The sequence below is a fragment of the Castanea sativa genome, chromosome 1 (assembly GCF_040712315.1).
Source record: "Castanea sativa cultivar Marrone di Chiusa Pesio chromosome 1, ASM4071231v1".
NCBI lineage: Eukaryota > Viridiplantae > Streptophyta > Magnoliopsida > Fagales > Fagaceae > Castanea > Castanea sativa.
The window spans coordinates 86,110,763-86,123,286 of record NC_134013.1 but is presented as its reverse complement, the minus strand read 5'-3'; the positions used below and the strand labels follow the sequence as shown (position 1 = coordinate 86,123,286).

The 12,524-nt window shown below is 36.2% G+C and overlaps 1 protein-coding gene across 1 annotated transcript; it reads left to right on the top strand.

The window, feature by feature from the left end:
- The first annotated feature begins 5,218 nt into the window (after positions 1-5,218).
- Positions 5,219-8,951, top strand: LOC142622508 (uncharacterized). Its single transcript, XM_075795989.1, has 2 exons — positions 5,219-5,919; positions 8,539-8,951. Exon 1 carries the CDS (start codon positions 5,276-5,278, stop codon positions 5,900-5,902), a length of 627 nt encoding a protein of 208 aa, XP_075652104.1. The 5' UTR covers positions 5,219-5,275; the 3' UTR covers positions 5,903-5,919; positions 8,539-8,951.
- Positions 8,952-12,524: the final 3,573 nt, after the last annotated feature.

Below are 12,524 nucleotides of genomic sequence, written 5' to 3'. Positions count from 1 at the left end.
AGCCCATTCAAGTCATTTAACATGGCCCAAATGCCAAAATTTGCCCTGTTATATGGTAGCCAAATCATTTACCTCCATTTATATCATTATATGGCACCCAAAATCATCTTATATGGCAATAAATTACTTAAAAAGCTACAAAATAAATCTCACAAATCTAAGAAATTACAAAATGTCTTATCCTCCACAAATCAACAAATTAAAAAGACTAAGAAATTGCAAATGGTTTAGAATAATTACAAACCAACAAATTAATCTAACAAGTCTAAGAAATTAAAACGGCTACTAAATTATTACAAAATGTTTAATCGTCCACAACTGTGACACAACTCCCTTCCTCTTCATTAGGCTCCTTATCATCAAGAATTGTTTGAAAATCACAATCACCAGACATAGTTGAAGAACCTACAACAACAAGGAATTAAAAAATGGAATAAACTTCATCAATTTGTAACAAGCAAATATAAAGCTCATACTCAAGGTGTACTTAAGGTGTACTTATAGACTCTAAACAATATAAAGCTCTTCACCCCTAGAGTATACCATTTTCTAGTGCAAACATGTTCCACCATAATTACCAGAGCCTTACAACTGTAGAAAGGAATACACAACAATTGGGATTTTTTTTCTTAAAGACATTTGAAACAAGGATTAATCATGGTACCAAAAATCAGAGCAATTACTGGGAAAAAAACTAGTTGAGTGGCAAAGGAAAAATGTAAGACCATGAAGATGCCCAAACGAACTGGATGTTTTTTCAACCATTGCAGGTTTAACCCATCTACACTGTAACATAATGATGTGTAACCAGAGTTTACGCAAACAAATTTGTAACCAAGATATATTTCTAGATGATTATTCAAAATAAATTATTAAAAAACCAAAAAAATTACGTATTAGCTAAAAGTACTCTTTCGAGCAATAAATAAGTACAAATTAATTTTTGCTACAAGCTTTTAGATCGGATTAGATATTTAAACTACAAGATTTATTTTTGGTTTTTTTTTTTCGAAACGAGTTACGAGATGATCACTTTCAAAACCATAAAAAAAAAAAAAAAAAAAAGCATCACGGAGAGAATCGATTAAAATTCTAATCCAACTCGAACTAATTATAAACTAAATAGAAAGCATATATAAAATCGAGTACCCGAAAGGGAATTGAAGTAATAGAATCGTCACCGGTCTCTCGAAGTTCAACAAATTGTAGTGGCTTTCCTCATCGTTGACGGAATCGAGTAGCCTTGACCTTGGCCTAGCACCGAAATGTCGGCACGAGAGACCAGAGAAAGAGAGTGGAAGCGTAGAAGCCAGCGAGGAAGAAGGAGGAGCATAAGAGAATGACAGACGGTAACCCTAGCTTGTTCGCCTTCAGGCTTAGGCTCGGAGCTCGGGGGCGTGTGCGAGGCGAGTGGTGTGTGCTGGCGAGGCGAGGCGAGGCGAGAGCTGCGGCTGGCTGTGAGTGTGAGAGAGGCGAGAGGGCAGGGGCTGGTGTGAGTGTGAGAGGCGGCTGGTGTTGTGAGTGTGAGAGAGTAGAGAGTAGAGAACTAGGGTTTCTTACCAAATCAGAAAATATATATATAAGGGGTATTTTAGTAATTTCATATACCGGGTATTTAACCGGGTATTTATCCGGGTCGGGTCTGGATTTTTTTGATAAAACCCGGACCCGACCCGGACCCGCTTCGGGTTTTTTTTTTAAAATCCATACCCGACCCTATTCTTTATCGGACCGGGTAAAACCCGGCCCATTAGGGTCGGGCTAGACCGGATATCCGCGGGTCGGATTTAAATTGCCATCCCTAAGAAAGATTTGTCTGCATTTGGAAATGGGAGGGTTGAAGTTGAACTGCTTTTCCGGTTACCGGTATACGCGTGCAAGAAATTCAATGAATCAGGACAAAGTCGTTGGGAAGTTAGTCAAAACGAAACACTTTTGTATATAACATTAAACAATTTGTAGTATCTGATTGATTCTTTAATGCCATGATAGGATAGGAGTGAAAAAAATGTATGATAAATGTTTTGAGGACATATGACTGGCGGTGCTTTATATGCCCTTTATAAAGATTGATTGTGTGACTTCTCAATTTAAGGTTTTGGATTTTTTTTCAGAAAATGTTTGATCAAAAGAGTTCAAATCCCATGACTATTTGAACAGCCCTTTAGTAGTTAGTACCTTGCCAAAACCATATAAGAAAACACAAAAATATCTTATCTGAGAAAAATATATCTAATTTAAGAATATAACAATTATGAATCACACATATTAGAAGTACCTATCATTTGAATAAGCTCTACTTCGTGGAGCATCTTGGGTTCGAGTCACCCTCTCCAATTAACCACGTGTCAGTGTTCCTTATACTTCATCAAAATGAGGTTTTAACTTAGGAGCGTTTATGAGCTATTCTATAGTTCAGATAGAAAAGTCACTCTAGTTATCCCTTCTAACTATTTTTTATTTACCATAAAAAAAAAATTTAAAATCATTTGAATAAGTAAAAAGAAAAAATCATATTGGGGTTTGGAGTTTGGATCCAAAAACTCCAGAGATGACTTGCTCAATAAGCCGAATTAAAGCCTCGTTTGGGAGGAGAGAATAGAATGGAATGGAAAGGAATGAAAAGAATAATTTTATAATATTCTTCCCTTTCCTTGTTTGGGAGTTTTAATGGAGGGAATGGAAAGTCCATTCCCTTGTTTAGGAGTTTAAGTGGGAGGGAATAGAATAGGTAAGAGGGAACACTCATTCCTCTATATTCTCTTAAAACCTCAAATTTTCATTCCCCCGAAATTGGAAGGATTAGGAGAGAATGGAATTAGATTTAATAATTTTTTTACTAAAACTCCCAAAATACTCCTAATATTCAACTCTTTATTTTAAAATAAGGGTCTAATAGTAATATTGTCATAAAATGATTCCATTCCATTCTCTCCATATTACTCCGAAACAAGATTACTTACATTTCATTCATTTTCATTCATTTCCATTCCTTTATTTTAAAACATCCGATCAAGGTTACTTAATTCCATTCAATTCCATTATTTTTCATTCATTTCCCTTACTTAAATCCACTTCATTTCATTCTATTCCCTTATGATCATTCAATTCCATTCCATTCCATTCCCTTATGAACTCCCAAATGAAGCCTAAATGTCTTGCAAAATCAATTGGGCGAAATGACCAATAATTCTTTGAGCTTAAACAACCTGGTGCATTCAGGCTAAAAGGCCCACAACCCTTTTAGATCCTTGGGCTTGATAACTCTTGATGTAATATCATGTGGGTTTAGACTCACAAGTAGAGAAAGTTCAAACGCATGGTCCTTTCTAAGTCCAAACAAAACCCAACCCTTTTTATTTAAAGCAAAAATGTCTAGCTCAAGATCTTCTTTCTAAAGAAGAGTCAAGACTCAAGACAACAATGCACTTTGGTCAAGTATGGAGCTCATGAATCAAGGCACCTAGACAAGCCCAAGTACTAGGCAGAGTATCAAACTCCTAACCAGGAGGCTTTCATTCCAAAATTTGTGAGAAGAATTAATGGTATGTTTCATTTAACTGTGCAAAATTTCTTTTGTAAATATATAAACTTGTTTTTTGATATTTGGAAGAATGGTTAACTCTTTGTATAGTTTATTGTCACTGTTATATAAATCTAATGCTCTTGGATCTAACATTTTATGGTTCTGCATACTTATCTTTGGGACTGAATGATATTTAAAAAAAAAAAAAAAGCTAAAACACCATTGTGGGGTAAAATAAATAAAATGCGTATTTAGGCCTTGGACCTGGTTTGTTGGTGTAAGTCTGTCCAAGCAGAATCTTTGAGGCCCACAGGCCAGTTCACACTATGAAAGATGAAGGAGTTGTCCAAGGAAGCGTACCTCCTCGGACGAGCACCTTCTCGGACGGGCCCAGTAAAGTCATGGGATGTACCAAGGGATTTAGAGACAAGATTTCGAAAGATCTATTGGGTAGAGACGTGATCCACGTAGTGGTTAGAATGAAGAACATGTGAGAAATATCAGAAGAGAAAAAAGCTGCTACCACCGCATTAAAGGCCCTGCACCTACCTCCCTGGCCGCATTAATGGAGGAATGACCTCTGAACAGTAATATTCAGTCTTCCAGCTATTATTTGAAGACTTCAAAAATGTGGTTGATGGGACAAGTATCTATTTGGAAAATCTGTGTTACACGTGGAAGAAGATGGATATAAGAAGACGAGAGAGGTATGAAGAGGGGTGACCTTTTTTTGAAACGAAAATTGTAATTTTTTGCTTAAAGAAAGAAAGGCAATACAAGTGGTCATCGGCTTACGTTCGAGAAGAGTTTTTTGTCATATTTATCTATTATTTGCATAGATCGCAACATTCTAGCCTATTTATTAACTCTCCAATATCCCTAACCTAGGTTTCAAACCCATACTCTACAAATTTCATTGTATAAGACTCTTTGAGCCTGAGTCCATCTAGGGATTGGACCGGGTACAAATTGTGCACTTACAACCATATAGAAAATGCTCAAAAGATAATGGAGCTTTTATTTTTGTAGTAAATAAATATTAAGAATATTTTGATCATACATATTTATTTATTTTTTACTTTATACACAAGTTTACGACTAGTTTAAATTAGTATAATATTATTTAAAATTAAGGTAAACTAAATTGTGCACAACAAAACCAAATGAGTATAATTGTTTTGCTTATAGGGTTTAAATTGAAGCAAGCAAAAGATATTTTGTTTGTGTCAATGAAAAACATTTTTTAAAAATATTTTTTTCTCGAGTTTTTTAATATTTGGTAGTACCATAAAATATGAGTTAAAGGAAAACTAAAATTTAGTAAACCAGAAAACCCAAATAAAAATTTAGTATTTCTTTTTTTTAAGAGTTTTCTGAATTTATTTTTTGAGAAACAATCTCATTTTCTTGTTGCCCTCTCATGTTTTGAATCATACAAGAAATATTACTAATTTTTTGCACATACCAAACACCAAAATATTTTTCAGCTCATTTTAAAAGTCGTTATCAAATACAGAAAAAAAAAAAAAAATTATTATCCAAAACCTTGTCCAAAACAAATGGAGTAGTAATTAAATTAGAGTATCAAGTCTTTTTAAGTAAACTTAAGGGAGCGACGTCGTTTTGGTACTCTTTGCCTTACTATGACGCTTCTTAAACAAAGCGCAACTTTGAAATCCATAAAGCCCCAAAACAACACAAAACCCATGGACTCAATCACTCTCACAACTCCACCACACACAGACCACCATGGGCGACCGCGACAGAGCTCGCGATCGCGATCGCGATCGAGAACGCGACCGAGACCGAGACCGAGATCGAGACCGAGACCGAGACCGAGACCGAGAACGAGACAGAGACAGAGAGCGAGACAGAGAGAGGCGGAGAGACAAGGAGGACCGCGACCGTGACCGCGACAGAGACCGAGACCGAGACCGAGTTAGCCGCAGCAAGAGGTCCCGTACACCGGACCGCACGCGAACCTCGCGCCACACGCGGTCCCACACTCGCTCGCCGGACCGAAAGCGCCGCCGTCAGCGCAGCGAGTCCACCGACGAGAGGGACCGTCAAAAGGCCGCCGTGTCGGAATTCGTCGACGGAATCGCGAAAGAGCACCAAAAGCTCAAGGACAAAGACAAGGACAACGGCAATGGCAAGAAAGACGAAGATCAGGTTATGGCGGAAGGTGTGGACGAAGACGAGCTTGAGATGATGAAGAAATTAGGGATTCCTGTTGGCTTCGACTCCACGAAGGGAAAACCTGTCCCCGGAGCTGACGTCAGCGCCGTTAGAGCTGTGACGAAGCGAATGCCAAGGCAGTATATGAACCGCCGCGGTGGCTTCAATCGCCCCTTGCCCGCCGAACGCAACCGCTGATTCCGATTCCAGATTAGGTTAGCATTGTGCTTTCGATACTCTTTGAATTATGTTTGAATTTGATTGATTGATTTAGTGCTCTATGAATTTGCTTCAATTGTCGAATTAAACAGTGATTTATGGTTTCAAATACACTGTGAATACTGAACTAAACATTAACCTATGCGCGATTTTAGTCCCTGAAGTCTAATTAGTCACTTATGGCCGAACTAAGAGCTGTCACGGGCGCGAATTTAGTCCTTGAAGTTTAATTAGTCACTTGTGATTGAACTAAAAGCTGACTTTTGCGCGATTTTAGTCTTTGAAGTTAATTTGTGCTTATGGCTGAACTAAAAGCAGACGCGTCATCACTCTGTTAGTCTTTTAAGTTTGATTGTTAGGGACTAAAAGCGATCGTCTTAAGTTTAGGGTTAAAGCCAGTCACTTTAAACTTTAGGGAATAGTTAAGGATGAAAATCAGTAACTTGTATGTTAGAGACCAAAAGCAATCACTTTAAACTTCAGGGATTAGTCAAGAACTAAAAATAAGTAACTTCAAGGACTGAAATCGCATGTAGGATAAAGATTAGGAATCGATAGTTTATTTTGCTGTTTTTAAACTAAATGCATATTGTAAGTATGGACATTATATGTAAATGATATTGCTCCTTACTTTTGTTACTGATGATGTGTAGCATTTCAATTGTTTACATAATGCTATATTGTGCTTCATTAATTTTAATCTGTCTTTTCTTGTACTTGTTCTAGTTGGTGTTGGTGTCATGAGAGATACCTTAAGGTTGTGTTTGGAGACTTAGATTTAGATTTGGATTTAGATTTTGAATTAATAGATTTGAAATGCCTTGATTTCAAATTCAAGCATTTTAAAGGTTTAAAATCCTTGGTGGATTTGTCAAAATCCAAATCCTTGACCTTTTCTAAACTGTCTAAACAATATATTTGGATTTTAATCATCCAAATCCAAATGCCCAAATCATGTCATCCAAATGCATCATAGATGATTTTCTTGTGAACTTCATTTAGTAACATTGTTACATAATTTGATTCTTTACTGTAGCCATGATGGGGTAGACAATGGAGGCATGTTCAGCTGCAGATTTAAGTATGGGGTGCTATTTCTGAATGTCTGTTTGATGTGTGTGATTGGACTTTTGAAACTCTGCATTGTTTGTTTTTGCTTTATTCTTACATTTTTCAGCAATAAAGCTTTTTTATTTTTTTAAGATTGGAATAATTATGGTACCCTGAGCCTGAGGGTATAGGCTCTTTCAATGCTATTTTTTGGGTTTAGGGCTAGGGATGCTTGGGTTGTGTTTTCATAAGCTTTTATCTACAATGAAAGGAATAACCATGTTTTTGTGCTTGAGGAGCACAGGTATAACTGTATAAGTTTCCTTATGGGGTATTAAAGCTCTTTTGTGTTTGGGTCATCCGAGGTTAATAGAGCAAACGTGTTATTGAACTTAGGGTCAAAGAGATAAATAAGTCATTGTAGTTATTGAACACATTCAATATTCATCTAATGCATTTTTGGCAAATGTTTTGGCTCATTATATGTTGTTGTTTTTGGGTGTTTCAGAATTCAAACCAATACCAAGCTACCAGTTGTTTGACATTGCAAATCCATGTCCCCCAATTATTTTGGTTTATACATGTGGGTGATTTTTTTTTTTTTCTTCTTACCTATCAAAAGAAAGCATGTGGCTGATTTCCGGTGTTTTGAGATAAATAGTAGCCTACAAGCTGCCATTGCCTTGGCAATTGATGTAGGACAAATTGGGGAATTTGTTTACCTATGCTTGTGTTGGGTTTAAGGTTAGGAGAATTTGTGGATCTAGGGTTTAGAATTATGGGATTGTGAAAGGAATTAAAAGATGGTTTGATGAGTTATTTGATGGCTATTTAGTAGAAGAACTCAAGAAAGTATTTGGGGTTTTGAGGGTTTTATAGGTAAAAGAAAGGGCTTGATTTGAGATTGCAAGAAAGAGGGGAAATAGAGGATTGTAGGTTGTTTTGGGTAGTATGAATAGTACCATAAAAATTAATTTTAAATGAGTTATGAAGTAGTTTTAAATTGGAGAGATATTCGACACAAAATTAAAATAATTTTGAAATCTAATTTAGGATGCTTGGTAGTTTGCACAAAATTAGAGTGGATTAGCTTAATCCTTTATTGAGCTTCAGATGTTACTGGATAAGATTAAAGACTAATGGCTAAATTGATTTTCTTCACAAATCAATGAAATATAATCGTTAATGATAGCTGTAGGATGAAAGGAATTTAGCTCTTTGTTTAAATGTTGAATTGAACGAAGTGGGAAAGGAATTTGTGTAGGTAAAATTGGATTGTAATATTAAATGAAATGATGGTAACAAAGTAATTTCAGCTTATGAGATTTTGGATGATAACTGATGCATGAGTTTTATTTGTTGTCCTTGTGATTTGGCAACAAAGCAATGTTGCCATCTGTTTTAAAATTGGTGTGGGTATGTATGTCGGTATGTGTTTCTCAAAGTTTTTAGGTTGATTTTTGTTGTTCAGTGAAGTTATTAATTCTAGAATTGTGAAAAGCTGAGAATTATTTATGCAATATATTGGTCTTAAATTGCAATGATCAATTTTGTTCTCTTTCCAGATGGGTGGTCTTCTTCCGGCAAGAATTGATCAGATGCAGACTTGGATGCTTGAAACCCTTTAGTAGGTCGCAAATGAATGAGGCCATGTAAGACTTTCATTATTGTATTGAGCATCTGATGACTGCTATCTTGAGACTCAGATTTTTTTATTAGTGTATTGTATCTGATTTTTCTAGATATTTTTATCAGTTTTCGAATTTTGGGATTTATATTTAGTATCTGGTATTACTTGTATGGTCCGTCTGAGATGTGATGTGTTGTATCCAAGGAGATCACTCAAGCATGTAATAATTTGTATGCTTCAATCCTTTTAACTCCTTGGCCACTTGTCATAGCTTCTGAGAGTACATTGTACATTGTTTGAAGGACCATGTGTGTTATCTTGACAGGACATGCATTTAACGCTTTCTTTTAATCTTCTATTATTACAGCAAAGGCAACACTGCCACAAAGGGATAACACTGCACATCTATAGAATATCATGGGTATATGTCTCTGTTTTGCTCCACTTGGTATTTCTATAACTTCGGTTTAGTATGTATTTTATGTATATTTCTTTTTCTTCTCTCTCTCTCTCTCTCTCTCTCTCTCTCTCTCAATGCTTGATAGAAGAGGAGGTTTCTTGGATGGTTGTCTCTTTTAGTTAATCTTATTTTATGCTGTATCCCTTCCTCCTCCTCTTCCTTTGGCTAATTCATTTTACACATTTTTAAGAAGAGAGGTTGGGTAGATGTGTCTGCAATGAATACTAGAGATTGTTATTCTCTAAGATGCAACCCATCTAGTGGCACCAAGTTCAGATAATAGTCGTATTTTTTTTAAACAGTTATTTAGCACACTATTTATCCACATCCATTTAGATTATGCCGCTTGGACAAGGTATAGTGCAAGCTTTGAAGTGGTCCAATTGTATTGGGAGAAAGAAGCTATAGGTTCCCCGAGCTTTAAACTCAACAAGAAGCTTCAATTGAATAGGGAGAAGGTTTAAAGAAGTGTAACCAAAATCACTTTGGATTATGCAGGGTCGTGATTAAATAAATAGAAGAAAGATTAGCAAAATTGAAGAAGCATGATCCTACAAAGGATAATCTGCAGTTAGGCTTGTTTGAATACTGAATTGGAATAATGGTTATTACGGGATGAGATGGTTTGGAGACAAAATCTAGAGAAATGTGGTTGCATGAAGGAGATTGAAACTCTAGTTTTTTTTTTTTCACCTATCCGCCATCTTTTGTATTAGAGAATAGTATTAGAGACCATTTTATAGATAAATTTGAAAAGCTTTTCTCCTCAACTTTTCCATCCTTCCCGAGGGGGTTAGATAATAGATTACATTATCCAGCAATGTATTACGGAGCATGAAAATGACGCCTTTCAAGGATACCCCATATATGTGGAAGTTAAGCTGGTGGTATGGAGTATAAACCCATGGAATGCCTCTGGGCCTGATGGCATGTCAGGTCTATATTATGCACATTATCAGGAAGCTGTTGGCAACCAATTAGTTGATGCTGTCCAATCCTTTCTTTAGAACTGGCTATCTCAAGAGATAAAATTCATCATTTTATCTTTTTGGGTAAAACTTAGATACAGTACTTTAGATGCAGTTATTTAGGTATTCCTTTTAAAATTTAGCCACGTGTCTATTTAAATAATTCAACTAATGGCGTTAACATCTCTTTGCTTTTCTATTTTTACTCTTTTTTCCCCTTGGTTACATTAGAAAACCCACGAGAAAAACCCCAGAACCCAACCTCTCTAGCTCAGCAAAACTGAACCGCCACAAGGCAGCCCTCCACGGATTTGCTTCATGTGGTTGAGGAACCACTGGACACTGATACAAAATGAACCCACTGCCTCACATCAACACATGAGCACCATTAGTGTTTCTCTCTCCGAACTGGGTCTGATAAAGCACTGAGATTTGGAATTCCAAGTGAGCTTTTGTAGAAAAGAATGACGTATATTTTAGGGCGACCACTGTAGCACCAAAGAAACTCAATTTTTTGAGGAGTTTTTATTTATTTATTTTATTTACATATATATATATTAACACACAAAAATAAAATAAAAACTAGTAGCAGGGAGTAAAAATCTTGAAGAAGACAACAATACCAGTGCCTGATCTGTTTGGCTATTTTGTTTTATCTAATATGTATAGCGTTGGTTGGTTTTCAAACAATCCGAATTTGAATTGATGGCCATGGGAAACATTATTTACTAAATATTCCCTTGGGTTGGGAGTGGCGAGTCTGGAACTGTGGATTATGGTGGCCGTTTATTTTGTTAAGGTTTGTGTTCAAGAAGTTCCTCCACCGGATGCCAATGTCAACAACAACGCTAGGTTAGGTGGCTAGTTTTTTCTTGGGTAATCTTGTCAACGAATCTAGTGGATTTTATTCTGTTGTCAACGTTAAACAGGGGTGTAACGTTTTGTTTGCTAAGTTGGATAAGTTGGACACATGGCTAAATTTTAAAAGGGGTACCTAAAGAACTGCATATAAGGTACTGTACCTAAGTTTTGCCCTATCTTTTTAATCCCCAAAGCTTCCAATTTATGAAGCACAAGTGCGTTTTTGGATTCGGGTGCGGGTGCGAGTGCGGAATTCGGCAATTTTTGAAAAATAGGGTGTTGGTATGGCGGAGTGCGGTGATTAAAAATTATTAAAAATATCTTTATATAGTGAATTTAATATTTTTTATATATAAAAATTCAAATAAAGGGTAGAGTTTATTATTAAAAAACAATTATTTATGATTAGTTTTTAATAAAATGAATATTTTTTGTAATTGTAAACAAAAAACCACCTTTCAAGAAGGTTCCTTTACTCCTTTTCCAATTCCAAAGCCCACCCACGTGAAACAATTAACTTTTCCACCTACTTAATTTATATTCTTTTGTTATATACCTTTATTCTTCTTCCTCACATGTTCTAACCATTTATTTGTATCTTCTCATCTTCTTCTTCCATCTTTTTTTTTTCTCTCTCTCTCACAAGGCCATATGAAGCAGAAGAATGGCGGCTAGCGGCCCATTTCGGCCTATTTTGGCTAGATTCAGACCGATTCGGCCATTTTGGCTCCTATTTTTGCCAGAATTGGACTAAATCGGCCAGTTCAAGCCGAATCAGGAAAAAAAAAGGCAAATCGGTGTGTCGGACGTCAAATGCCGGATGCCGCATCGGGATGGGTCCAGTGCGGGTGCGATGACCCTAGAGCCGCACCCGTGCTTTCTTGCTTCCAATGCTCATTTTTCCTCTAAATTTAGACCTATTAATTTACGTAATGTTAAGTAATAAGCTTATTGCAAAAAAATAAAAAATAAAAATTGACTACAAGAATTGGACCCTTACTTGCCAAATTGATTTCCCCCATCTATTGGCTTTTGTCTCTAATTGATGGATTGCTGAAAAGGATTATTATTTTTCAAGAGCTATAACATGGTTTAGTTTATTTATTTATTAGAGACATTCAGCTATTTACATAGTTTTAGGCACAAAAAAAAGAAAAGATAAATGTATGGCCGAATTGGAATTAAGCTAGACATGTCCTGTCCATAACCAAATTAACAGAATGTTTTAGGTTTAGAGATGTGTTCATCCAAGTAAAAGATTAAGGCAAAGAATCTCTCTTTACCTTTTCATAATAATATGTTCTAAGGTTTTATACAGAATACTTGCTCAAGAGCAGAGTAGAGGTGCTGTGTAGGGGAGAAAAGCAGTCAGGTGTGTTCCCTTAATAGCCCATCTTGTGTATGTAGATGAGCTTGTGTTGTTCTATCAAACCAACAGACCAAAAGTTGAAGCTATGAGTTGTGTAGACAAGCATTGTAGGTTGTCTGGAGTCGGGACAGCAAGTTAATATTGTTCATTGATCCAGGAGAAAGCAGCTTAGGAGTTTGCTTGATATGAGAGAAATAAGTAAACATTCAAGGTACCTACGCTCACCCATGATTTTATCCAATAGGAAAGTTGAGGATTTTAGG

Bases quoted from the DNA above. Each gene is read 5' to 3' on its own strand.
- LOC142622508 (XM_075795989.1), top strand. From the start codon at position 5,276: ATGGGCGACCGCGACAGAGCTCGCGATCGCGATCGCGATCGAGAACGC.